The 27,366-nt window shown below is 48.0% G+C and overlaps 1 protein-coding gene across 4 annotated transcripts in view; it reads right to left on the bottom strand.

The window, feature by feature from the left end:
• The window catches only part of KCNC4 (potassium voltage-gated channel subfamily C member 4), a 68,172-nt gene extending 41,863 nt beyond the window's left edge, over window positions 1-26,309 (bottom strand). For 2 of the 4 annotated variants that reach the window (XM_027856712.1, XM_027856715.1), the window contains exons 1-3: window positions 25,582-26,309; window positions 8,868-9,804; window positions 5,127-5,324 (exon numbers count right to left, since the gene is read on the bottom strand). In XM_027856712.1, coding sequence (XP_027712513.1) covers window positions 5,127-5,324; window positions 8,868-9,804; window positions 25,582-26,259 — 1,813 coding nt within the window. In that variant the 5' untranslated portion in view covers window positions 26,260-26,309. Of the gene's footprint in view, window positions 1-938; window positions 1,245-2,427; window positions 2,516-5,126; window positions 5,325-8,867; window positions 9,805-25,581 lie in introns of those variants that run through there. The other 2 variants (XM_027856713.1, XM_027856714.1) reach the window with 2 other exon arrangements.
• Between the last annotated feature and the right edge of the window lie 1,057 nt (window positions 26,310-27,366).

Here is a 27,366-nt window from a genome sequence, read left to right on the forward strand (position 1 = left end):
AAACAGAGGGTGACTGGGGTTCTGATTATTGCTCTATGGCCTGGCCTGTGAACCCAGCAGAGGGTAGGAGGGGGATGGGAAGGGGGTTGCCTGGAACAGCCAGGCAGAAGGGGGGACTATATGAAAGCTGTGCTTTCTGTAGCACATGGTGATTCTCTCTTGAGTAATCAGTCAGCAGAGGTCAGGGTGGAGAGCTCCAGAGGGTGGCCCAATCGTCCTCCATTACCACGGAGTCCTGTCCCTGGTCTAGTCCTCCAGGACAGAAAGTGACATGACTGAGGGTAAAGTAAAGGCTTTTAAGCCTCCCCCACCCCTATCCTACGAGGGAGAGAGAGAGAGAGAGAGAGAGAGAGAGAGAGAGAGAGAGAATGATGGATCTGGGGAGAAGAGAGGCGAATGAAAGCCCATTTATGGTAAGAATATTACTTTAAGTGGGCCCAAACTCGTTGCAGGGAGATAGATGGACAGACAAAGACATCCTTGCATGGACTATTTCATTACTGGCTAAAGGTAGCATGGAAATGGAATGTATTTGTTGCAATTAAAAAAATAAATGTCTAAGGTAAGAAAGGTGCTAAGGCCCCAGCATAGTTGAGCAGGCTCTAGGATATATATGTGGGGGGCACCGCCTGTGTATGCACCCACATAGCGCTGCCCAGAATGAAGACAGCAGGGAAGAGCAGGGAGAGAGGGAGCCCTGAGACAGATGAGGGCCAGGGCCCAGAAGAGTCTTACTTATTGCCCTCTCGGGATAAACCTAGGAATCTGAGGGGAGCAGCAGAGTGGAGTTCTCTGCTTTTGGTCAATGACTCCAGAGCTGAGAATTCTGAAGAGCGGGGTGCCGTTGGAGTGAGGGGCCCAGGTGGCCAAAGTCTGCAGGCTGTTATGCCTAAGCAGGAGAGGAGTGGGGGCTGGGAAGGGATAGTGTAGGGGTCTGGGAAGCATCAATATGGGCAGCGTGAGTCATGGCGAGGAGAGGGAGAGAGGTAGGCATGGGAGAGGCAGAGGGAGGGCGAGGAGGATGAGAGTGAGCTGGAGTAGCCTCGATGCACGGTGGCACTGGAGACGGGTTGGTTAAGAAGCAGCGTGTCCATGTGTCGGGCCCATTAGAGAATGGAAGGGGTGGGAGAGCAGGAGCTTTCTTGGAGGGTAGGGTGAGCTGTAGCGCGATGTGAGTGGAGAGAGCCCCAGACTTGTTCCTGCTGCTCCGGTTATGTTGTTTAGGCTTCTGGACTTTTCACAGCCTTGGTGAAGAAAAGGCAGATGCATGATGAGAGAAGGCTTCACTGCCCAGCTAAGCTATGCAGTATTTTCACCAAGGGGCATTGAAAGGGAACCCCCAGGGTCAAAAGTCCCCTGGCTTACCAGCTCTCATTTCCCGCCTGGGAACAAAATCTTCCCTTCCCAGAAGAAATGTGCAGGATAAATCCTTCTTGCACAGAGAACTTGGCCCGATGTGATTCTCATGCTCACTTACCCTTTAGATCACTCCCATCCCACCTCTGTCACACCTTCATTCCTAGACAGGCCTCCCCTGACCTTGAGCATCCCTTACTCAGATCATCTTCCTCCTTTTCTAATAGCAAGGGTGGGGGGGGGGTTGGAAGCACCTGGCTAGGGAGCAGTAAATGGTGAGTCTACTAGGGGTTCTTGTGAAGTCAGCTAGGTTAACCCTATGGGCCAGGCTCCACAGCTGCTCCCCCATGATGCTGTTTCCAAACTGGGCTCGGGTACTAGGTTCGGGGACAGTTGCTGAGCATTGGGGGTTCGAGAATGCTAATTGCCACGCTTGCTTAGCAGGGCCTGTTTCCCAGCAACCCACCTGTTCCCTCATGAAGGTCATTCTAATTGGCTAAGCAACATATTTGTTACCAAGGAGCTGTGTAGAGGCATCTCACAAACACAGTAGCTGGGCCCAGTGGGTACCCCGGAGGCCTCTTCTCCCCGAGGCACAGGCTGTATTGGCAGCAGGAGGCAGGTTTTCCCTTCCCCCCCCCCCACACACGGAGCTCTTGCTCTTACTACATGCCAACATGTGGACGCCCCCGGAGCCAGATGCCACTCCTCCAGCTCGTGTCCTCTCTTCCCCCATCCTTGGCACCTCCCCATCCGCTGATGCAACCTTGAAACACATACTCTCTCTGATACCCTTCCACGTACGTTATTGAAACAGAAGCCCACGGAAGACCTGTTTATTCCGCTGATGTCACACACACACATGTGCAGAAAACACAGCCATGCACATAGACCCATATGCACTAAGGCACTCACTGGCTGACAGTACTCTCTCCTCGTGGAAAGGTAGATAATAGTAGGATCACAGATTTATGACTGGAAGGGACTTTGGAGGCCATCTCCACCTCCCTCATTTTATAGATCAGGAAACTGAGTCCCATGGGAGTAAAATGACTCACCCAAGGTCACACAGGTGGTCAATGTCAGATGTAGCATTTGAACCCAGATCTGTTCTCTGAACTGAAACCTAGGCCCTCACCATTGGGATGAGGTGCCGCATCTGGGAAAGAAGAGTGGAAAACCTTGTTTGTGGGTGGGCTCATTTTGCCCTTGAGTACAAAGCCACTAAGGATGGGGGCAGAACAAAGGGCCGTCGGTTAGGGCTGGGGCGGCTGATTCAGATGGAAAGGGGAAGGAGCCATCTGCTCAGACACTATTTAGCCATTGAATTGAACCTGGGAACACTTCTTTCATGTGGCCAAAACCCCTCAGGCCTCTGCTCTCCCTCAGTGCAAGGGTCAGCCATCTAATTATACCCCAGCCCCCTACCTCCTCTTCATCCTCTGACCAGGCAGGGGACCCCTGGGGCCTGGTAGCAGAGCAGGAGCTAAGTAACAATTTCCTGTGAGAACCTATCCCCTACTGCCAAGAGCTCTGGGCTGATTCCTAATGGGCATAGCTGTCAACCCCAGGACTTTAGGAGTAGGTTTCCCACTCTCAGTATACCGCAGACCACTGTTTCTGGTCCCTGCTTCACAGAAACAGTCATTGAGGCAAAGAAACAGCACATGCTTCCCCTAGGGCAATACAGCAATTCATTTTGGGACCAAAAATGAATATCTTATCTGGGTACCAACTGGGACCCCTTTCTTACATGGGGGCCAGGTTGTCCCTCCAGCTTAACTGAGTAGGCGTGTTGCACAAGGGAGTTGAGTACAGGAATCAAATAAGGCTGAAGTACCCCTCTCCAGAGTCTGATTATTTTCAATTCAGCCATAGGATTTCCTCTCTAAGTAGACCTAACAGTTTCAAACTGCAGGCCTACACCACCCTGCCACTGTTAACTTGTTTCATGAAAAGATGACTTTGGGAAAAACAATGTTACTGGAGGGCTGTTAGCTTAATGCTCATGAAAATTCTTACACATGGAAGGTAAATTCCTAGAAGGTCTGGTAGAAGAAAGAGCTGGTAGGTACCTGGGCTGAACCAATGATATGGCCCTGGGAGGGAAAAGGTGGGGACAGGCTAAAGCAGAACCAGGGACTGGGTACTCTGGGGCCTTTGGCTGGAGAGAAAAGGACAGGGAAGGACTCAGTTGAGGAGAGGGGTTTGGGCAGTCCTACTGACCAGGGATAAATGTTTAGAGCTGAGCTGGGCATAATTAAAATTAGGGCAGGAGTGCTGGGGGTCAGAGGCATGGAGGATGTGGGGTACAGGGTGGAGGGAATAGTCAGATGGGCAAGGAGAGGCCCAGGACAGGGTGCAAGCACTCACTGCTGGGGAAGCACATACTAAATGCTCCAGCTTAGAACATACAGCTACCCCCAGGCAGAATCTCTAGCTAGGCCCAGGTGAATGAGATACAAGTGTATAGGTGGGAGGTGAGCTGTTCCTAGGCCTAGGGTCAGAAACTGAACCCCATCATAAACATTAATGAAGGGGCTGACAACATTTAAAGTGGGGATTCGGTCATGATATAGAAGCAATCGTATTGTCGAGTGCCATGACAGAAGCAGCTTTTAGATGGGTTACAACCATTGTTCCTTAGATATCCTTATTTGGCTGTTTGAATCCCCAGAGGACTGGAGCTGAGCTCACTGTCCCAGGGTAACCCAGGCAATCCAGGAAGATGATAATGATGAAAATATCTCAACACCAAACCTAGCCCAAGGTCACAAGAGTTAGAGGTGGAATTCAAACCCAGGTTCTCTCCAAAGTCAATGCTCTGTGCTGGCAGGCATTGGGTATGGGCTAGCCTGGCCTAGCATTGGAGACACAGGCAGGCTAAGGAAGGCCTCCTAAATGGCTGCATTCCTCTCTGCTTGACTATTCCAAACTATGGGGAATCTGACTTCCTGGGCTAGCCTGAGCCCAAGGTCTGATCCTTATCCAGAAGTGGGACATGAGTTCTAGAATCCCAGTTTTAGAGGGTTGATATTTTTATACTTCCCTCATCCAGGGTTATCAAGCAGTCCTGCCTTTGGACAGCTGTGGACTCTCCTTCTGCTGGGGGCTGTCTAAGAGAAAATGGCCTGGGAAATCCTGGCAGACTAGAAAGACATTTCAGGGCTCCTGGAGCATCTCATGCCCAGACCAAATGTAGCCCAGAGCACCAAAAATGGAATGGAATCCAACTAGAAAGGAAAGTCCCAGAGCTCAGGAGCAGAGGAGAAGGGCTGGTGGTGATGGCAGAGGTGGAAGGCAGTGGATAAAGAGATGAATGAGGAAAGCAGGGCTCTGCTTATGGGGATAGGGGGTAGACACTACTGAACTTCAGCTGTGGGTACCAGGAAGGGTCAAACAGCCAGAGTCAACAGTATAGGAGGGCCAAGAAGTGAAAGATGGAGGAAGAAAGAAGGCATTTAAACTGGGGTTTATAGAGAGGAGATAAGTCCCTGGAAGAATAGGCTTAGTGTGGGATACACACTAGAGCTGGTGGTCAGTACAAAGAGGTGGAGGAGAAGCGGACAGGAACAGCCACAGACAGAAGGACATGGGGCAGATAAGCCTGGACCTAATTCAAAGGTGTGGTTTGGCCTCAGAGACGTGTCTATGATATTGAGAAGACAGTGGAAAGGGCCCCACCCTGGGACCCCCTGACCTCAGACTCTGGCTCACCTGTCCCTAGACACCCTCCTTCCTACCCCATTGGACAGCAGGGCCGTCCTTACCTTTTCGGACACTGCCATCAGCACAAGCATAGTCTCCAGCGCTGAGCAGAAAACAGGTAGCTGCTTTCTTGTTCTTGTCCCTGGTGCTAGAACGGCGCATGGCCCTTCGTTCATCCGGGGCTGAGGCCAGAGGCTGGGTAAGGCAGGCCCCCTCCTCATCTGACAGCACCACATTTGCATCTCCATTTTGCTTGGAATCTGTTAAGGGCAGGAAGGAGAGGGGAAATACAGTATGGATTAAAAGGTCTGCACTCATGGGGAAGGAAAGACTGCCTGGTAGACCCCTCCTCATGGGGGCTTGTTCTGTTTCCTGGCAGCTCAGCTCCAGCTCTTCTGTCCCTTCAAGGGGGGTCAACCTGGCACTAGTGGGTCAGGGCTCTGGGCAAGGAGCTGTCCTTATGATACCATATCCTTTCTTGCCTACCCATAGAAGCCTCCCATTCTGGAGAGAAAGGTCATCTTAGAGATGGTGGAGTGTAGCAGATAGACAAAGTCTTGGAGTCAGGAAGATCTGGTTTAGATTCTGCCTCAAACACTGATTGTGTGACTCTTGGTAACTCACTTAAAATCTCTATATCTGGGTTTGCTTATCCGAAAATGAGAATTGGACTTGATGACTTCTAAGTTCCCTGATACCTTTAAGTCTATGAGCTGATGATGAAAATGAACCTATGACCTTCACCATATACCCAGGGATAGCGGACCTGACCCTCTTACCAAGCCCCTAAATCCAATGCCGATGTGCTAGCTTTTTTGCTTGGCTAGTGCTTCCTCATCTTCTATGGATGAGAAATCATGGCACAGATGAACTAAAAAAGTAGATAAGCTCTTTGTGGCTGGAGGATGTCTCATGCAATTTTTGGCAGCTTTCCAAGAGCCATTTGCTTCCAGGTGGGCCCCTCTTTCCAATGATCTGCCCCTTTTCCTTAGACCTTCCCTCCAGCTTCTCCCTCCTTGACCTTCTGGTGAGGTCTAGCATATAGGCAGGGCTACCCACCTCCCAGACTGCTCATGAGGCTCAAATGAGATACTGGATAGAAAGGTGCTTTGGAAAGGTTAAGTTTCTTTATCTATGAAAGCAGGGGATTGTCATCATTAATATTCTTAAGAGCTTCTATTGCCTCTCAGCCAAATTTACACTGTATTTGTCTTGTATACATTTGAATATAATTGGATAGACAGAGGAATAAATAAATGGATGGATAGTTAGAGATAGATGGATGGAGAGATGGATAGATGGATGGATGGATGGATGGATGGACAGATAGACAGCTAGCTAGATAGATGGATAGAGAGATAGATGAATAGACAGGCAGATGGATGGATGGATAGTTGGATAGATAGATGGATGGTTAGAGAGATAGATGGATAGTTAGATAGATGGGTAGTGAAATAGATGGATGGATAGATAGATGGATAGATAGATAGATGGTTAGAGAGATTGAAATAATATTTGTGATGCTCAAATGAGAGAGTAGATATAAAAGTGCTTTAAAAAGGTTAAACCTCTTTACCAATGTTAAAGGATTGTCAATATTTGTTTAAGAGCTGCGATTACCTGCATGCTAAGTTTATGTTCTATTTATCTTGTATACAATTTAAATATAATTAAATAGATGGATAGAATATAATCTCCTTGAGGGCAGGGGCAGTTTCATTTTTGTCTGTGGCCTAAGTACACCACATAATGTTTTGGACAGTTCCTGGTATATGATAGGTGGCTAAGCAATGATTGTTTCCTTCCTTCCGGTCTTTTGGACTTTGGGACATGGGTTTCATAACCTCCTTTAGAAATCCACTCTAATACTTAACGGTCAAGAAGAGTTTCTTATAGCCAAACCTGAATCCATTGTGTGTTGAGTTTTCTCTTTCAATCCTAAGCAGAGGCAGAAACCAACTATTAAAACAGCCTTTCCTGTCTTTGAATAACATGAAGGCTACCCTCAGCCTTCTCTTCCCAGGCCACATGATCCCCATTCCTCTAACTTTTCTTCACTTTCTTCAGTATTCTCATTGGTTGATTATCCCCTTTAACTCTCAGCTTATTATATGAACCTGACCTTCTTCCATTTTTCTCCATCCATTTCAAATCCAAGAGGCTAAATCTGGACTTAGGACCCCATAAAGGGTTGGTCCAGGCTAAGCATAATGCAAGGCAGCCTTGAGCTACCCTTAATTGACCTTATTGATTAGGTTTTGAGATGCCCCAGGAAATATTTGGAAGCAAGTGTTTCTTTTGCTGATGTATCTTGTAAGGTCAGTGATCTCACCTTAACAATTTAATAATAGCTGCTCTTTACATAACACTGTCAGATTTACAAAGTATTTTATGCACATCATCTCATTTGAACCTTGTAACAATCCTGTCATCCTCATTTTAGAGATGAGAAAATCAAGTCTCAGAAAGGTGAACTGATTTGTCCACAGTGAGATTCAAACCCAGATCATCCTGATAACAAATCTGGCGGTCTATGTGCTACATCATACTGCCTTTGTCATGCTAATCCCTTACTCTATAAAGTAGTTTTAACTTTTCAAATCTCCTTTATTTCTATCATCTCATTATATCTTCACTATTGTCTGGGACAGAGGACATAGATATTTTGCAGATGTGGAGAGCAAAACCCAGAAACAATAAGTGACTCAGGAAGGATTTAAGTCCTGCCAGAGTTTAGGCTAGAGTGATATAGGGAGGAGAGCACTGATTTAAGGGACCTGGGCTCAGTTTCCCTAGCTATAAAAATGGGGGGGGTGGGGGAAAAATAAAATAAAAAGTGTGCTTTAAAGAACAAAAGGAAATTTAGAAGGAAGCATGGAAAAGCTGGGTAGCTTTGAAAACAATGTGTAGTATTTATTACATAGGTTTTTTTTAAAAAAGTAAACAGTGTAAAATGAAAATTCATGGTTTTATATTGGATCCTCTCTTTGTGTTCTGCTGGGTACATGGAAATGTCCTTTTTTTTTCTTTTCTCGTTTTATGTTTAAGTTGAAAATGAATAAATTTTTTAAATGAGGGGGTTGGTCTAGATGGCTTCTGAGTTTCCTTCTAAATCTAAGATCCTGTGTCTCAGGGCACCAGGCACATTGCCTTTATGCCCTTTTTATTTACATCATTGCTTCTTCTTATCTATATACATATTGTATCCCCCATTAGAATGTAAGCTCCTTGAAGGCAGGCATCATGTTTCACTTTTGTCTTTACATCTCCAGTGTTTTGAATGGTGTGTTCTTTTAGATAACCTTCATCTACTCTGTATATGTCTTCTATATACTTAGCTATTTATACATTTTTCCCCTGATTGTAATGTGAGCTCCTTGAAGAAAGGACCCCCCCCCCCCCCCCCCCCCCCCGCTTTCTTTGTATTCCTAGCACTTAGCACAGTGCTTGGCATATACATTCTTGTTGACTGGCTAATGGTGGTAGGCACTAAATAAAATACTCCTGGAATTGAATTGCCTAGTGGAGGAGTACCTGCAGCGAACCCTAGGGAGCTCACTCCAAGTCCCCCAGAGTGGCAGACAGCTATATGACATGGGGCAACCTAATGCCAATATTTTCCTTTCCAGAAAAGTGCATCTCATAGTCTGGTAAATGCAGTATCAAGAATCAACAACACTAGAAGGATCTGAGCCAGAGCCACCCTCTCAGTCCCCTTAAAACCTGTGGCCCAGATCACAAGGCAGGAGAGTCATCTGAAGGCCTTAACTTCACCCCACCAGCATCCCCCATATAAGCCTCACCTGCCCGTTTCCTCTCCACCATGCCTTCCTCCCCCACTGGGGGGCTAGAGTCACTGAAGATGCTGTCTCGGGGTGACGTCTCCTCTGACTTGCAATAGGCTGGCGACTCAAGCTGGGGAGGTCTGGGCACATGTTTCTTCCTCTTCTTGGGCAGCTTCTGCTTGGCCATGGCGAGGGAGTAATACATGCCAAAGTTGTTGACAATGACAGGGACGGGCATGGCGATGGTAAGTACCCCAGCCAATGCACACAGCGCCCCCACCAACATTCCTGACCACGTCTTGGGATACATATCTCCATAGCCCAGTGTTGTCATGGTGACCACAGCCCACCAGAAGCCGATGGGGATATTCTTGAAGTCAGTGTGGTCATTGCCTCTCGGGTCGGAGGGCTTGGCCCCGATCCGCTCAGCGTAGTATATCATGGTGGCAAAGATGAGGACCCCCAGGGCCAGGAAGATGATTAGCAGCAGGAACTCATTGGTGCTGGCGCGGAGGGTGTGGCCTAAGACTCGAAGGCCCACAAAGTGCCGGGTGAGCTTGAAGATGCGTAGAATTCGGACAAAGCGGACCACGCGCAAGAAGCCCAGCACATCCCGGGCTGCCTTGGAGGAAAGGCCACTCAGTCCCACCTCCAGATAGAAGGGGAGGATGGCCACGAAGTCTATAATGTTCAGCAGGTTCTTGACAAAGTCCAGCGTGTCTGGGCAGCAGATGATTCGCACCAGGAACTCCAGCGTGAACCAAAGGACGCAAACACCCTCAATGTAGGTCAGGATGGGCTCTGTCTCCACCTCCCTCCGGAAGCGCACGCTGGTGATGTTCCCCACTCGGTGGATCTCCGTCACATTGCGGTCAATGTTGAAGGCCTCATGCGTCTCCAGGCAGAAGGTGGTAATGGAGACAAGGATAAAAAATAGAGAAGCAAAGGCCACAACCTGCAGGGCAGGGGGAGGAGACAAAGGGAAGGGGAAGGGAGGCACCAGGTTATATCACTTTGGCTGGCTCTGGTGGGGTTAGGGTGAATGAGAGGAAGTTGTACTTCCCTGGACTGGATAGGCATGGGGTAGGGGGCAATGGATGTAGCCTGACAAAGAGGGGTAAGAGGAGGATCCCAGGATGGGTGGTGGAGTAGGAGTGCAAAATGCTCATCTCAGGAGATCTCTCTGGACAATAAAATCCAATCTGTGAGAGGTGCTGGAGACAAAGACAAAATGTAAATAGACTCTGCCCTCAAGGGAGTTTACATTCCACTGCAACTGACTTTCCCACTCTTAACTTCATGTTACCCTCTTCATGTACACGATGCTCCAGCCCATCATGGAGCTAGCTGTTCCAGCATTTGGACATATCATTAGTATATCAATCAGCAAGCATGTATTAAGCTGGTATTATGTGCCGGGCACTGTGCTAAGTGCTGTGGATACACAGAAAAAGTGAAGATGGTCCCTGCCCCCAAAGATCTTACCTTCTTATGGGCAGTAATTAACAAATGTAAGAAAAATGCCTTCTAAAAAAGGAAGGCATTTTCCTGTTTCTCTGCATTTGTACAAGTTGTACTCCATGATTGGAATATACTCCTTCCTTCCTCATCTCTTCCTTTCAGAAGTCTTACCCTTCTTATAGGTTCAGGTACCTGCATCTCCAGGAAATCTTCCCTGATTCCCTCCCTCCTTCTCCCCCACCAGACATTCTCCCTTCTCAAATATTCCCAGGGCACTTTGTCAGATGTGTGTCTTGCCCCATACCCTCATTAGTATTATATTTATCTGTGTGCATATTGCATCCCCATTAGAATGTAAGCTCCTTGAAGGCAAACAAGTCTTGATTTTTGTTTTTGTACTCTTCATTATCTAGCACAGTGCCTTGTAGATATGCTTAATGAATGCTTGTAGAACCAAATGGAAACTACAACAAACATTAAACGCTTGCTGTGTACAGTTCCACTGTCCTAGGTGCTGAAGGAAGACCAAATTTAATTAAGACAGGGTCCCTATTCTCAAGCAACTTACAATAATGTAAGGTGATAAGGTACCTAGAATGCTTAAAGGTTCTGCCCAAAAGTGGGTGGATGGAGCAAATGATCTTTGTGTTTCTTCCTCTGTGAAAAGTCTATTTTCTACACACAGACCCAGCTATGATCCCACTGTCCTCAGTCTCTCTCACTGTGTCCTCTCATTCCAGACATTGACCTGAATCCACACTGAAGAATAAAGAGGTAGCCTCTGAAGGAAGTGAGGTGAGGAGGGAAGGGGACAGATGAGAGGAGACAGTGTGATCACTCTTGCCCCAAAGTTTCCTGGGAAGTTCAGTTCATGAGGGTAGGGTGAGGGAGAGATGGGCATACCAAAGGCTCTCTGCCTGGTGACAGTGGCTGATCCATGCAACTGCTGGCATGATGAGAGCAAGGTTCTGTTGAGTGACTGCTGGGTTTAAGTGTCCAACCATTATGAATGGAGATGAAATGCATGTGTAATAACACCAATTATGGAACCTTTCTGTTATTCATGTGGCTGCCATCCGCCACCCATCAGGATCTCAGCTGCTGGAGGCCAGCCAGCTTCTTTACTCTCATGTCCCTACTCCCCTTCCCCCCCTCCAAATCTTCTCCTTCCACCTGCCTATGCCTACACTTTCTCATCCAGGACTGGAGGGGGCTGAGGTGGGGAAGTGGGTGGATGGGGATATTATGTCACTTGGATTCAGAGATTCCTCAATAATAGTAGCAGCTGACTTCTACATACCATTCTACAGTTTACAAAGTGCTTTCCATAAGTTACCTCATTTGATCCTAACCACAAATCCTGTGGGGTAGGTGGGGCAGGTATTGTTATTGCCATTGGGGGGGGTCTACACCTATGATTTCATTGGTGTAGAGAACTTTTAGTGAGGAAATTTCCCCTACCAATGAAGATAAGAGATTGCCTTAAAACTTAGGGTTTAGAGAGTTCTTGGAGTGGGAGTGGGGGGACTGAGAGCTTAAGTGATTTGTCCAGGATCTCTCATGTAGCCGGTAGTTATTAGACCTAGGACTGAAAGTCACATCTCCCTGACTCTGAGGTTGGCTTTCTATCCATTATGTCAGCCTATGTTTCTCTCCTTATTTTGCAGATGAGGAAATGGAAGTTCAAATCAATTCAATTCAATAAACATGTAAGCGCCTTCCATGTGCCAAGCACTGTGCTAAGTTAAATGACTTGCCCCCAATCTCAAAGGTGATTTGAAATGGAAGAACAGGGATGTGAATCCAGATCCTGTAGCATTTTGAATTGAGGGACCTTAAAGTTCATAAGATTTAGAGCTCAAAGGGACCTTAAGAGTTCATCCAGTCTATAGATGAGGGTACTGAGGCCCAGAAGAGGGAATTGACTGGTCCAGGGTCATACAGAATCATTCCAACCCAGGTCTTTCAAGTTCAAATCAAATATTTTTTGTTTTGCTTCCTAATTGAGCTACTGAGGAGTTTGGGGTTGGGAGCACCTTTTAGGATGGGAGAAGAGAGGGAAGTCTATGATTAGAGGGGAGAAGAATCACAGACTTCAGACTGTGAGGCATAAGATGTCTCACGCTACCAGGAATCATGAAAGGCCATTTGCTGCAGCCTCCTGCCCCTGGACTAGATCCCTGGGGACTCTGAGAGGCAAGTGAGAAGCTTCAGGGATTCCAGTATCACAAGCTGTCTCTCTAGCATAAATTCTCATATTGGGCAATGACTTCTCCCCCGTCCTGTAGAAAAGCCAGACTGGTGCCTGTGGGACAAATATTTTTCTAAAACAGGACTGATTATCTTTATCCCCAACCCTCCCCTCTTCTGAACTTTTCTATTACTGTCAGGGGCACTGCCATCCTTCCAGTCACTCAGGTCCAAAGCCTTGGTGTCACCTTCCACATCTTTGAATTAGCCCACACAGCCAACCAGTTGTAAATCTAATAATTTCTTTCTCTACATATTGTACACTCAGCCCCTTCCCTTTCCTCATAAAGCCACTCCTTAGCTCATTACCTCTCTCCTGAACTATTGCACTAGCCTTCTCCTTGGTCTCCCTCCCTCAAGTCTCTCCCCGCCCTAATCCATCATCTGTTCAGTTCCCAGTGATTTTCCTGAAGCACAGGGCTGACCATGTTACTCTCCTGCTCAATAAACTCTGTGGCCCTAGGATCAAATATAAAGTCCTCTGTTTGCCATTTAAAACTCATTACAAGCTGACCCCTTCTTACCCTTCCAATCTTCTTACATTCTTTCCCCTCTGTGCATGCTGTGATCAATCATCTTGGCCTCACTGCTGTTCTTCACAAGGGATGCCCTATCTTCTGTCTCTTTGCTTTGGTGCTGGCTATTCTCCATGCTTGGAACGCTCTCCTTCCTAACCTTCCCCTCTTAGAAGAACCCTTAGCGCCCTTCCATCATCAGCTTGAAGGCTGCCTCTCCTTAGGAGGGCATTCTTGATCCCATCCCTGCCTCAGCCCCTGCTATCATCCCTTGCAAGGTTCCCTTCCTCTACTGTAGATGATTCATTCATGTCATCTCTTATCCATTAGAATCTAAACTCCTCGGAGGCAGGGGCTGTTTTTGCTTTTTCTCTGTATCTCCTATGCTTGGCATTGGGACCGGGCACAATCAATGCCTATTGCCTGATTCTATAGGCTCCTGGGGTGCAGGGGAGCAGTTTGACAGGCAGGGAAAGTACAGGCTACTGGCTGGGACCCCAAGGACACCCTGAGTTCCTCAAATGGTGATGCAGAGGGAAAGTGGAGATCTAGGAGCATTTGTGAAGGAGACCCACACCTCCTGGGAATGACGCCATTCATTCACCCCCAGATGATGGGTGTAAGTGCTAGGCAAGATAAGGAAAGGTATTGTCTCCAAGGCCTTAGAAGTGAGCAAGATCGGCAGTTGCCAAGTGGTACAATTTCAGTGGTGTGAGGGAGTCCTGCTGCCAGAACACCTTTGTCACCCTACTCACAGATAACTGAAATTTCAGAGTCACACTTTTGTCTTGAGACGCTTCTCTTGCTAAAATGCAAATGTTCATAGATTGTAAACTCCTTGAGGGCAGGGACTATCTTCTGCCTCTTTTTGTATCCCCAATACTTAGCACAGTGCCTGGCACATAGTAGACACTTAATAAATGTTTACTGATTGATTGGGGATCATAGATTAAGAGCTGGAAGGGTCTTCAGAGGTCAGCATATCTAACCCCCTCGTTTGACAAATGAGGAAACTGAAGCCTGGAAAAGTTCTGATTTGTTCCTCAGGTAGTGAGTAGCAGAGTTGGCATTTGGACTCCATTCCTTTCACTACCTCACCTTGTTCCTGGGAAGGATAATTTAATGATTTTTCATTTATTTATAATGATCTACTGGTTCTTTCCTGAGAGTGGGTTTTGCTCCTGGGAAGGGAGAGCCAGAACACAAGAGCCCCCACCTGATTAAGGTATGTGTGGAGGGGGGGAAGGCGAGAGGAGATTGCTACCAAGGAAAGAGAAAGGGTCAGAAGAATCTGTTCTGTTTTACCTAGAGTTGACATGAGCTTCCTGGCTCTGCTTCACATGAGGCTCAAGTTTCTTTCCTGAGCCTCACTTTGCTCACCAGAAAATGGGTGGAAAACACTAAAGCTGGACTCTTAGAGATGACTGAATAGAGGCTGAGCCTCTGTGGGCACTGCACGGCTGCAGAGACAAATGGGTGATGGGGATGATGCTGCTTCCTGAGTGGGGAAGTTGGCCCATCTGGGAGCCAAAGCTTTAAGTTAATTAGTAATTTGGAAAAAAACAAGTTCAGATAAAGGAGCCAAGAGGCTGAGTTCAGCATAAAGCAAGGGGGAAGGAAGGGAAAGAAAGAGCTGTCTTGTGCTTTCTCAGGCCTCAGTTTCCTTATAGGGCCAAAGACCAACCCTCTCTGTTTCTGATCAGAGATGGGTCATTATCAAAAGGAACTTGCAAAACCAAAAACACCAAGTGAATGGCCATGGTTTGTCCATGGTCCTGCAAATTACTTTTTCTAGTCTAATAAAATGTTGTTCAGTTGTTTTCAACTGCATCTGACTCTTTGTGACCTTGTTTAGGGTTTTCTTGGCAAAGATACTGGAGTGATTTGCCATTCCCTTCTTCAGCCCATTTTACAGATGAGGAAACTGAGGCAAACAGGGTTAAGTGACTTGCCCAGGGTCACTCAGCTAGTAAGTGTCTGAGGCCGGATTTGAACTCAGGTCCTCCTGACACTAGACCTGGTGCTCTACCCACTGTGATGCCTAGCTGCCTAGTTTGCATTAGCAATTGTATACAAACTTGTGCTTTTTGTTTTTATTTTTCAAAGCACTTTCTCATTTAATCTTTTCTTCTAAGCCTCACAACAACCCCTGTGAAGTAGGCTGGATATCTTATTGTCTCCATTTTACAGCTGAAGTAACTGAGGCACCCAGAGGCTATATGACTTGCCTAGGGTCATGCAGGTAGTTAAAGTATGGAATTCAAGTTTCTCATTCCAACCCACAGGTGTTTTTTTCTTTCTTTTACTAAATGATTCTTCTATCTTAGGGATCTAGATGGTTCAATCAAGTGAAATCACTGCAACTTCTCTAACCCCAAGCCAAAAGAATATATTTCACTCCTCAGGAGAGCTGGAATGGAAGCTTTTCTCTCATCTGCCACTTCCTCTCTCCCTAGAAACATAATTCATTGCCCTTCTCCTTAGCTTAAGCACTTTCAGCCATTTCTAAGCAATGACCATCTTCTGTCCTGTGGTCTGAGGGACCTAGAGTCAGGAAAGCTGGCTGGAGACCCCAGTTCTGCCATGGGTTAGGGCTGCAACCCTGGCACAGTTAGAGACCTCTTCAGAGCCGGTTTCCTCAGCTCTCAAATGAGGGTAACAGTCCTTGCCCTACCTTGCAGGCTTCCTGGGGGGAAAAGCACCGTGGAAATGCAATGTCTTATGATATCACTGCACAGCAAAGCACCATAGATTCGACAAAGTGTGTTCACATGCTTTATCTTGTCTTATCCTCCCGAAGACACCATGAGATTGGTAGCTGTCATCCCTCCTCTAGCCTTTCACAGGATGATAAAGCTCTCTCTGACAAATGTAAATTTCTTGAGGACAGACATAGTTTTGTTATCATCTTTGTGCCCCTAATCCTAACATTTTTGTGGGTGGGTAATAGTATAAACCTGGGATTTCATCAGAGTATGGAAACCTTTAAGCCTCTTCATTTCAGGCATCCCATGCTGCAATTAGACTCTAGAAGACTAAATCCACCCTCAAACCCCTCCTTCCTAACTGTGTGACTCTGGGCAAGCCACATCATGACCTCCACTGAGCCTCAGTTTCCTCATCTGTAAAATGGGGATAATAATAGTACCTAGGTTTGTTGTGAAGATCAAATGAGATAAGATATAGAAAGTGCTTTGTAAACCTTAAAGCACTATATAAACGTTAGCTATGATTATTATTATTATTAGTAGTAGTAATAGAATTGTCTTCTCTATAACCTGTAGTCTTAGAGAGCTGAACTGCATGCACAGGAGGGTCAAGCGATTTGCCCCTGGACCCCTAGCTGATGTGTGCAAGTGGCTGGACTTGAACCCAGGGCTTTGTGCTTCCAAGGTTAGCTGGCACTCCCATTGTAGGTATTTAATAAATATTTGTTGAATTAAATCACAGAGAAGGATACGGAAGCTCCAGTAGATGGAAGTGACTTGTCCAAGGGAACAAATAGCAGATGGTGGGACTCAAATTCAGGTCTTCTGAGTCCAAGGCGAGTGTCCTCCCCAGTGCACATCACTGCCTCTAAAGAACCTCTTTGGGAAAACCCACTGGGGCTGAGTAGCCTATCAGTCCCAGGGGCTAGTTCAAAAGGCCCTCAAATTATCCCCAGAGTCTGGTCCCCAATGTGCCTGAAAATGAACTATTTCTCATGCAACACTGACCTGGTACTTTTATTTTTTTAAATGACTGAGTGATTTTGTACTTAGCTTCATGTGCAGTGATGAGGAGTCCACTTATTTCACAGCCTAAGGGGTGTTTCTGGCTGCACCTCCACTCTCCCCCAGAAGCAGTCCCTACCCTGGGAAGCAGGGCTTCTGAGACTGCTGGGAAGCAGGGCTGGTTTAAAGCTCAAACCCCTTTATCTCCAACTGGCCTTCAGTTAGGAACAGCCCTGTGCTGCCCCTCACCACTGAGTGATGAACTCTTCCTCCCCTCTTTCCTCTCTGTTTCCCAACTTATAAGGCAAGGTGCTGGACAGATGCTTCCAGGCACAAATAACTAGGTCTCTTTAAGCTCCCCTACTTTGCCCTTGAAGGCATTGATGGGAACTAGAAAAGTCAGACTGGAGGGGTGGTGGGAAACCTGACCTGATGTTTTCTGATCTTGAAGAACTGTGATAGGGTGAGGAGAGGTGAAAGATCCTTCTTCCGTTCTCTGAAAGGCTTTAAAAAGTGAGTTGAATTGTGTGTGTGTGTGTGTGTGTGTGTGTGTGTGTGTGTGTGTGTGTGTGTGTGTGTGTAGTTCCCACCAGAGTACTATGCCCAAATATCTCTTAGAAAGTCATTGTGCCCCTGTCCTATCTCCTACATGGTGCTATTGTAAACTCCCTGAGGGCAGGGACTGATTCTCATTTATCTTTACAGTCATTTTCATGCCTTGCACATAGAAGATGTTTTTAGTAGATACTTCTCAAGCTAAACTAAAGACCAAAGAATCTCAGAGTGAGAGAAGTGATTATCTCTAAGGCTCCCTGCCAGATCCAGAGCCTAATTAGTTCATCTCTCTCACTTTATGTGACTGATATACATATACATACACACACATATAATATACATATATGTAATATATATATACACTCATACAAATATGCATATATATGTGTATGTACATGTAGACAAATATTTTATATATGCATCTACCTATTTATCTATCTATCTATCTATCTATTTGTTTGTTTGTTTGAGATTGAGTCTCTCTATTTCGCCTATGCTGGAAATGCAGAAGCTACTCATGGCCCAGTCCCACTTCTGACCTGCTTTGATCTGCTCCATTTCTGTCCTGGGCTAGTTTGTCCCTCCTTAGGCAGCCCAGTGACCTCTCACTCTCTGATAGGAAGAGGGATCAGAGAAGGGGGTGGGGTACAAACAGGGTTCACCATATTGGTGCTAGAGTTAGTGTGCAAACTCAGTCAGCTTTAGCTCTCTACTGCAGCTCAGAACTCCCAAACTTAATCCATCCGCCAGGCTCGGCCTCCCTGGGGTAGCAGGAAGGACAGGTATGGGCCAGCACACCCAATCCCCTCATTTTACAGATACGTGAATGAGAACCCAGAGGGATGACCTGATTTGCCATAAGCTTACATGAAGAGTTAGTGACCCCCCCCTTAAAAAAAAAAAGGTTTGTGGCAAAGGCACTGATGTCTTTCTCAGTGTGCTTTTTATTATACCAGGACACAGGTTGCTATAAACTCAAATCGAGTCAGAGACACCTACTGATGCTCCTTATATTGGCTCCCCTGTCAGAAAGTGAAGATGAGAAATAGAACCTCATTTCCCAGGACTTCAGGGGATGGAGGATGGGGGATGGGAGTAGGGCTGTTCAGTTTCAGAATGAGACAACATTTGAAGACTGAGCTTCTTTTCTGTCTGCAGATCCCACAGAAACAGCAATTAGCAATGTTTAGATGGGTGCTGATGGACTTGGGATAGGTCACCCCAAATTTCTGCCAGAAATCCCTAAAGGCAAACATTTCAGCAGGTAAACAGGTATACCTTTCCAATCACCAGGTCTGGATTCCTCAGTTTCCCCTCCTAGTCCAAAGCAGATGACAAAAACTTTTCATGCTAACCTATTTCCACCAACCTTGTATGTATGTCTCAGGGCTTCCCGAATGTGCCCAGGTACCCAGTATGGGGACAGAGCTAGGCAGGGAGGGAGGAGGAAGAAAGAGAATCATAGGATTATAACATTTTGGAGTTGAAAGTGGCCTTAAAATCATTAGTCCAACCGAATTATTTTGCAGATGAGAAAACTGAGGCCCAAGAGATTGGCCTAAGTCTCCTTCAAATTTGGAAGCCTTGATCTTTAGACTAACTCTGATACACTTGTTTCTAGTGAAGGTCATTTGCCCATGCTGTGGAAAAGAAAAACTAATCTTGAGTGTCAAAGATATCCCTTCAGTCCAAGGAGAGAGTCAGTTAGTCAAGGCCAGACAGAAGACCTTTCTATCTGAGACTCTAGTAGACTGGTCTCCCCCCCCCCCCCCCCCCCCCCCCCCCCCCCCCCGCCCAGTGACTGCAACATCCCCTGGAACCTCATAGCAGAAAATAGTCCCCGGGAAAACTAGGCCTGGGGCTCAGGAGAGAGATTGCTCTCAAATAGCAGGGCTGCATTAGCAGCTGTGCCCTGAGGTGATCTTTGGTGTGAAATTCCAGCCCTCTATCATCATTCCTAGCCAGCCCAGAGAAGGGGCTACATCTCTCCGTGCTTAGCCTGGCATCTTGTCCATGGCTGGCATTAGGGACAGGACAGTCCATGCTGGGCTGGACCCTGAGCAGATTCGATGAAAAGTGTGAACACTCCAAAGGACCCAAGTCAGATCAGGTCATGATCTCTATCACTTACCCCTGAAAAATCCCAGAGGCTGAGTCTCCCTGGGTTCAGCCGATGCTTCGATCGTCCTAAGAATGATCATCTGTGCAGGGTTAGCAGTAGCTGGACAAGACTACTAAGAGGCTGGATGTCAACTGACTTGTTTTGTGTTTTGAAGCCAAAAAGTAGTACACTAGGACTCAGGCCCCAGTTACTCTCCTCTCCCCCTTCATCCCCACCCTGGGAAGGTAAAGGGTAGGGGGAGTGGAGGCCACAAGGACCTAGATTTCTACTCCACCCCTTCTGTACTTCTCTCCACTTTCCAAAATAGTCCAAGTTTATTTTCTCTATCCTACTCCCAAACCCCCCCAGCACCAAAAACACTCAAAAAACAACACAAACACCTCATTGTCCCAGAAACAAGATGTTCAAAAGCAAATGTTAGTCTGCTTAGAGAGGAGACAGAAAAACAAAAACAGAAGACTTGACTAGGAAATTGCTTCAGGCCAAGGAGTCTGGAACTTAGAACCCAGGCTTCTTCCCTTGCCTTAAGGGACCCAGGAGATCTGGCTACTATCTCCCTCCTGTCATGGTCGGGGGGACTGGCTCAAAGCAGAAGGCACAGCCTTTCAGAGTTTTGGTTTTTCTGGCAAAGACTGGGCAGCTACCAAAAGCCCACCCAGGAGGGCCAAGGACCAAGCTCAAATCTGTCACATCTGTCATGTAGCAGATACCCGAATCATTTTAATTCACAGGCAACCCTCTAAAAAGGGTAGGTCTTCTTGGGGCAAGATCGAGGGCCTTGAGGTGGGCAGGTAAATGGCATTCCAATTACTTCTTAGAATGATTTTATTTTATTCCACTTCTTTTGAGGGTAAAAGCCATCCCTGGGCATCCTTCAGAGCACTTTCTGTCATTCTTCCCCACCCCCCGTAACTCCTATCTCTATCCCTCTTCCTGTCTCTAGTCTAAGCTCAGGCTGTGCCTTGGCCTTGTAGGAGGCAACTTTGGGAGTGCAGTTGGCAGGGAGAGAGGGGCATAGGAAACTGAATAACAATGGGCTTGGGAAGGGATTGGAGAAGAGACAAGGATGAAAAGAACCACTTCCCTGACTTGTTCTGACCACTTATGAGAAGCTACATGAGTAGGGAAAAGCCAAGTATTAAATTATAGCCCTGAGGTGCAGAACCACCCGCATCTTTGCCTGGACAAATGTTAGTGCCTTCAAAGTGGCATCTTGGACCAAACCCTATCAGCCTTCCCCACACAAGAGCTCTGGTGTGTCAGAACCCAACCACGGCTACTAAGTCTGTCCTTTGTTTTTCTTTTTGGTGAGGCAGTTGGGGTTAAGTGACTTGTCCAGGGACACACAGCTAGTAAGTGTCAAGTGTCTGAGGCTGGATTGGAACTCAGGTCCTCCTGACTCCAGGACTGGAGCTCTATCTACTGCACCACCTAGCTGCCCCCTGCCATTGTCTTTCTCCTTTTTTCTGTCTAGGAGACCTAGCTCGCCCTGCCAATAGCACCTGGGTGAAGCCACTGCCCACGCTGAGACTGTGATATCCACTGGAAGGACAGAAGAGAGGGATCCCACTAACAATTTTCACAGGCCAGAAATATCAAGGAAGAAGCTGATACTCCTTCGTTCTTCCATTCCCACAGAAAGAGGCTCATTCCACCTGTCTAGAGGGGCTTATTTAGAAATCACTACAGTTTTAAAAAAAAAAAAGGAGCAAAGTGGGATGGTGGGAAGTGAGGAGACCTAGGATATAATCCTTGCTGTGCTACAAATTGGCTGGTGGTCTTGGGAAAGTCGCTTGACCTCTGCATTTCAGTCTTCATTAGATGACCTTTAAGTTTCCTTCCAGTTCCGACTTTCACTATAAATTCTAGTCCTTGCCCTAGGGCATCACCAAACAACTTGGATGATCCTTCAGGTCCCCAGTGGCTCTGACACTCTATTCTTCTGTGACTTTATAAGGCCCCACAGAAAACTGGTTGCAGTTATTTTTGGCTCCGGGGAGGGGGTTCTGATTACTTGGTTTGCGGCAGCTCAATCAAAATCACCATTAATCTAACTCTGGTCCTCAAGCCACACCAGGAAATACTCTTACCTGCCCTTGGGCAATAGGCAACTCCCATCAAGGGCCAGACCCACTAGCCTTACCGGAGGAGTTTGCTGCGTGGAACATTAGCAGACAGGAGCTGAGACAATTCCCATGATCTCAAGCTGGACTCCAGAAGCACCTTGAAGGTAAAAGATCTCCAAAAATGAGGCACCTACCTGGATTTGAACTTATACGGGGCCCCTGCCAGGCCTGTAACTAAGCAACAGGCTCCCATAACCAGCTTTGTTCAATTTTAACTTATTTCTATTTTGTTGCTGTTATAATCCACTTCTCAAATGACTGGGCTGCTTGGCTGCTTTCTGGGAGAAATGCCCTGGGGTCTGAGTGGCCCTTCTCCTCTCCTAGTTGGTCCTGGGCTCTTGACTTCTACCTCATAAGCCCCTACAATAGGACTGATTTCTGCCCTAGGTTCCCTAACTCAAGGTCAGGGCCTAAACACCAATGTTAACAAATTCATTCAGGAAGGGGATGTTTGCACTTCCCTCCCTTGGCAGCTAGGTGGCCCAGTGGATAGAACACTGGGCCTAGAGTCAAAAAAGACCTGAATTCAAATCTTACCTCATTGACACTTACAAGCTCTGTGGCCCAGGGCAAGTCACATTACCTTTGCCTGCCTCAGTTTCCTCAACTGTTAAATGGAGGTGACAATAGCACCTGCCTTCCAGGGTTAGTGTGAGGATCAAATGAGATAACATTAGGGGCAGCTAGATGGTGCAATGGATAGAGCACTAGCTCTGGAATCAGGAGGACATGAGTTCAAATCTGACCCCAGATACTTACTATCTGTATAACCCTGGCAAGTCACTTAACTCCAATTGCCTCCCCCAAAGTGAGATGATATTTGTAAAGATATAGTGCCCAGCACATAGTAGGTGCTTAATAAATGCTTATTCTACTCCCCTTGTCTCCCAGTATACCCTCCATGGTCTTGAACTCCTAAAGGGGTGACATCTATAGAGTTCTTCCAAGCATGAAATAGTGAAAGGAACCTTAGATTTGGAGTGTTTGAATTCTGGATTTGCTATTTAACTTGTGTGGCCTTGGGTAAGTTTCTTTACTTTTCTGGGACTCATTTCTCACATCTGTAAAATGAGCAGTTGGACTGGATGACTTCTAGATCCCTTCCAAGTTCTAAAACTATGATTCCTCACACAACTCTGTAGAAGTAGTGCCAGGATCATCCCCATTTTACAGAGAAGGCAACCAAGGCTTAGAGAGAGTTACTCAAGGTCACACAGGTAGGAAGGGGCGGGCCTTCTGATTCCCAAGTCCAGTACCTAGGTCCCTTCAAGCTCTGAATGCTATACGATTATGCTTTTCCCACCACAATGGTATGGATCCAAGAATCTGAGGCTCAACCCTGCTGAAGCTCTAATCTTGGAAGGGTTTTTCACATCCCTGTTTCTCTTAGGACACTCCATCTCAGTGAGATATGTGCAAAGTGTTTTGCAAGCTTTAAAGCACTTTTTAAAGTCAGTTATTATTAATTTTCAAGAAAGGGATCACTGCCTATAAGCCCAGGGGCACCCTTGGCCCAATTGGGATATTTAAGCCCTGGACGTGTTCATTTCAAGATTTGGATCAACGGGCCCCACTATAGTACCATTCTAGCAGGTGTCCATGACCATCCATAGCATTGAATGTCAGAGAAATTTAGTTCTGCTTTGGTATCCTTGAGAAATTCAGAAGAGGTACAGGAAACCCTTGGCTGAGTCCAGGCTAGAGGCAGTACTATGCTCAAACAAAAGGTCTGCTCTGAGAACTTGGGAGGTAGATACTGTCACAGGGAAAGGGGCAATCCTGGGGGGAAGAACCTCAGAAGGGTAAGAAACCCTCAAAGGCCTCAGCTGGCTGGAAAATGGGGCATCTTGGCTATTAGTTTATGAAAGGGCTGAACCTCGAACCCTCTGTTCCTGCCTCCTAGGCTGCCTGCCCACCACTTCAGTCAGAGCCAGCGTCCCATCCCTCATAATCCTCTGGCCTCTTCATCTCCACTTCTGGACCCTGAACCAAATGGAAGCCATCGGGAGGATTATCTTACTTTGTGGGGTTATCTTTGCCCCCTCCCCCCACTCACCATTAGTACAGATGACTGGCCTAACAGTAGTGTCCTGGTGCCTTATTCAAGGAACTCGTGAAATCAGCTATGAGGAAGGATTCCAAAGGCCAGACTGGAGGAACAGGTGGTCTCAAAGACCCCAGGATGCCCAAATACCCTCAATAGATGTTCTTCTCCCTTTAATCCTGGGCTCTAGGTTGCTCCAGGAAGAAGCCAATACACACCATACTGAATTTGTCTAAGTTCATAGCATGGGCCAGGAGTCCCTGCTGCCCAAGTTGGTGTTCACAACATGACAGGATAGGGGACTGCCGTCTGGCCCTGGCCCTCCCTTCCTTCTGAGGAAGGAGACTTTTTTCTAGTTAGGATGCCAACTCAACCCCACCCATTCGTTACCTTCAGTTCCATCTCCTACTCTGCTCATTTCTGCTCTGCTCTCTTCTCCCCAGAGTGGGGAAATGGAACTTTTCAGTGATTGGGTTGAGGTCTAGAATGGGAGATACTGGGCATGGGGTGCAATGGGGGATGGTGGCTGCCTTACAAGACCCATTAATAAGACAACTTGGTATTTCTAAGGTGACCTACCACTCCCAGAAGAAAGCATTTTGCTTTTTCCCAGTTCAATTCAGCAAACAGATAAAAGTCCACTCACTATGTACAAGGCACAATGTTCTGTGCTGGAGTGAGGGGTCAGGGTGGGATGATAACTACTAGTGCTTTATATAGAACCACAGCTGAAGAGACCCTGGGCCAGGGTTATAGCTGGTCAGGTAAGGGTCCCTGCCCCATAGCTGACTCCAGTTATTTTAAGGGCCAAACTCTATCCTATAACTATTTTTAAAATTTTAGTCATATAAGCATAATGGTGTGGGTAGGAGTCTTACCCTCTTTCTTCCCTCCATGTTTTGTGTGTGTGTGTGTGTGTGTGTGTGTGTGTGTGTGTGTGTAGAGACTGGGATGATTTACCTTCCCCTTCTCCCTGGTAGGAGAGCAGTAGTATTCACTCAAACTATCCTGGTTCCTCTCCTCTCCACCACAAAACACACACACACACACACACACACACACACATCCAGGGCCATGAATAGGAATGAAGAAGTACGGGTAGAAGAGCTACAACCCAGTCTGCTGCCTAACAGGAAGCCCAATCCGTGCCCGAGTCATCTGGAGCCAGGGAAAGTGGGCACTCTTCTTGTCTAACCCCTAAATGAGGTCAAGACCAATGAAGTCAAAGGTTAGTGAGGTTTCTGATTAAACACAGACTTGATCTGGAGCTCTAGGCTTATCTGTGGCACTTCCTTAAAAGTCCGAAAACAAGTGGGACCATACCTAGCCCACCTCATCTCTACCTCACCTTCAACCCTGCCCTGCCCTGCCCTTGTTTTTCCACTCTTTCCTAGCCTATGAAGAACTAAGTCATTATACAGCTGTCCAGCAGCGTCTTGTTGACTCCTATGTATATGGAAATTGTAAAGAGAGTATGTGTGTCTATCAGGTGGAGGAATTTTGTACTAAAGGAGTCCCAGAAACAGTTATAGGGCACATCTGAAGGCTTCTATTTGGGGACAGGCCAAGGTAACACCCTCAAATAGTCTCAGAATGGGGTGCAGGCCAGGACAAGCAGGTAGGATGGGGACATGATTAGGGATTATGTGAGGATGGGGAGGAGAGTTAATGATGTCCAGAGTCTAAGATGCGAAAGAAAATGTACAGGTGCAAATCTTCTGGGCAAGTGTGTATGTAGGTGAAAAAGCTGCTCAGAAAGTAGGGCCCCAGGTGGAGAGAAAAGAGGTAAAAAGACACAGGGTCACCCAGTGGGAAGAAGGTCCAGGCCTTAGTCCCAAATCCAACTTCTTTTCCATCACAGCTCAAAACCGGGGTAAGACATGACCTCCCTTATATCTCTGGTTGGGGGAATTCACCTGAAGAGAAGAGGTGAGACGTCTACTCACCCTGGCAGCCCGAGACGAATAGGGATCCTCAAAGAGTGCCCACATCCGAGGCTGCCATCCTTTGCAGACACCTGCTCCCCCAGGGCCGGCTCCACTGCCACCCTCGTGAGGGCCCAGCCTCTGCAGGGCCAGCTCTCGCTCGTCCTCCCCGGCCTCCTCCCCGGCTGCAGGGCCGCCGTCTGGGCTTTCGAAGATGTCCAGCGCCTCCTCAGCATCTCGGTGTTGACGGTAGGTCATCCAGCAGCAGGGTTCCACGTCCGTCTCATCGATGCCCCAGAAGGTGAGTTCCTCCTCGAACAGCGGGCCACACACGTCGGCAGGGCAGTGCAGTTTGCCGGTGCGGTAGTAGTTGAGGACATAGGCGAAGACGCCCGGGTGCCGGTCAAAGAAAAACTCGCTGCCGCCACCACCGCAACTACTGCTGCTCCCCGCACGGCCGCCGCCCCCATTCTGATCCTGCCGTCCCCCTCCGTCGGGGTCCGCCAGCCAGGCGAGGCGAGTGCCAGGCAGGGTCCGCAGGGTGCTGCGGTAGGTCTCATGTCGCGTGCCACCCACGTTGATAATGATCTTCTCCGACGCCTCGCCCTTGGCCATCTCTTCCTTCAGACATGTTTTGGACGGAGGCTTGTTCCCCGACTTACGCCCGCGGTAGGAGGATACACACACCGAGCTGATCATAAGAAGCGCTGCGGGGCTCCGGCTTGGGGCGGCCGCTGCCCTCTAAACACCCTTCCCGAAGAGGCAGCGTCAGACTGAGGGTGGGGGGGGGGGCGGAGTAGAAGAGGGGGAACGGGGGGGTGCAGGGAAGGGAGGAGAAGGAAAGAGGCAGGCAGCCCCCTCCCGGCGGGGTGCCTCTGCCCCTGTCTCCCCCCCCAGGGCACAACTCCCCGAGGCTCCAAGGAAAGGAGTTAGGTTTCTCAGATGCACAGGTGGTTGGGGCTTTGGGGAGGCTGAGCAGCCAGGGAGAGAGAAAGAGTGAGGGAAAGAGGGAGGGAGGAAAAGAGAGAGAGAGGAGAGAAGAAGGGAGGGGGAGCCAGGCAGCAGGAGGGGGAAGCGGGAAGAGGAAAACTGAGGGCCAGAATAAGGGACACAGAGAGGCAGGGGCACGCGCGCGCACGTACACACACACACACACTCTCACACTCAAAACACACACACACACACACACACACTACGTGAGCGCGCTAACACACACACACCCTCCCTCCTTACAGGGGCACGTTCACACACACACACACACACCCTCCTTCCCCCACCCCGCAGGGACACACTCAAACACACACGCACACAAGATCACCGGGCATACTCGCAGGGACCCGCGACACACCCCCACCCCCACCACCCCGCAAAGGACAGACAAGCATCCAAAGCCGCACCAGCTAGGGCCGGGGACGCGCTCACACACAGCCCCGCGAAGCCTCACTCCAGTAGCCTGACCCTCAAGCCCGCAGCTCCGCGGAACCGGAGCCGCACTCTCGCCGCCAGACCCGGACCCAGCCCCGGGAGCACCTCCTTCCCAGCTAGGACCAGTAATGCCGGTGACCGCGGTGGCGACAGGGGCAGCAGGGGCAGCGATAGCGCAGCAGCAACAAGTCCTCGCAGCAGAGGCTGCTGGGGTCGGCTGGATGCTCTCAAGGCAGCGACTCCGCCAGCCCAAGCTGCTCTTGGTCAACACGAGGCAGCAGCAGCAGCAGCAGCAGCCCCGGCGGTGGCGGCATGTGGCCTCTTCCCCCCATTCATAAATCCAGTGCAGAGAGGGGGGAGGGGTGGGGGGAGGGGCTGCGC

Source organism: Vombatus ursinus, unplaced genomic scaffold, assembly GCF_900497805.2.
Source record: "Vombatus ursinus unplaced genomic scaffold, bare-nosed wombat genome assembly UNPS02011613.1, whole genome shotgun sequence".
NCBI classification, from domain to species: Eukaryota; Metazoa; Chordata; class Mammalia; order Diprotodontia; family Vombatidae; genus Vombatus; species Vombatus ursinus.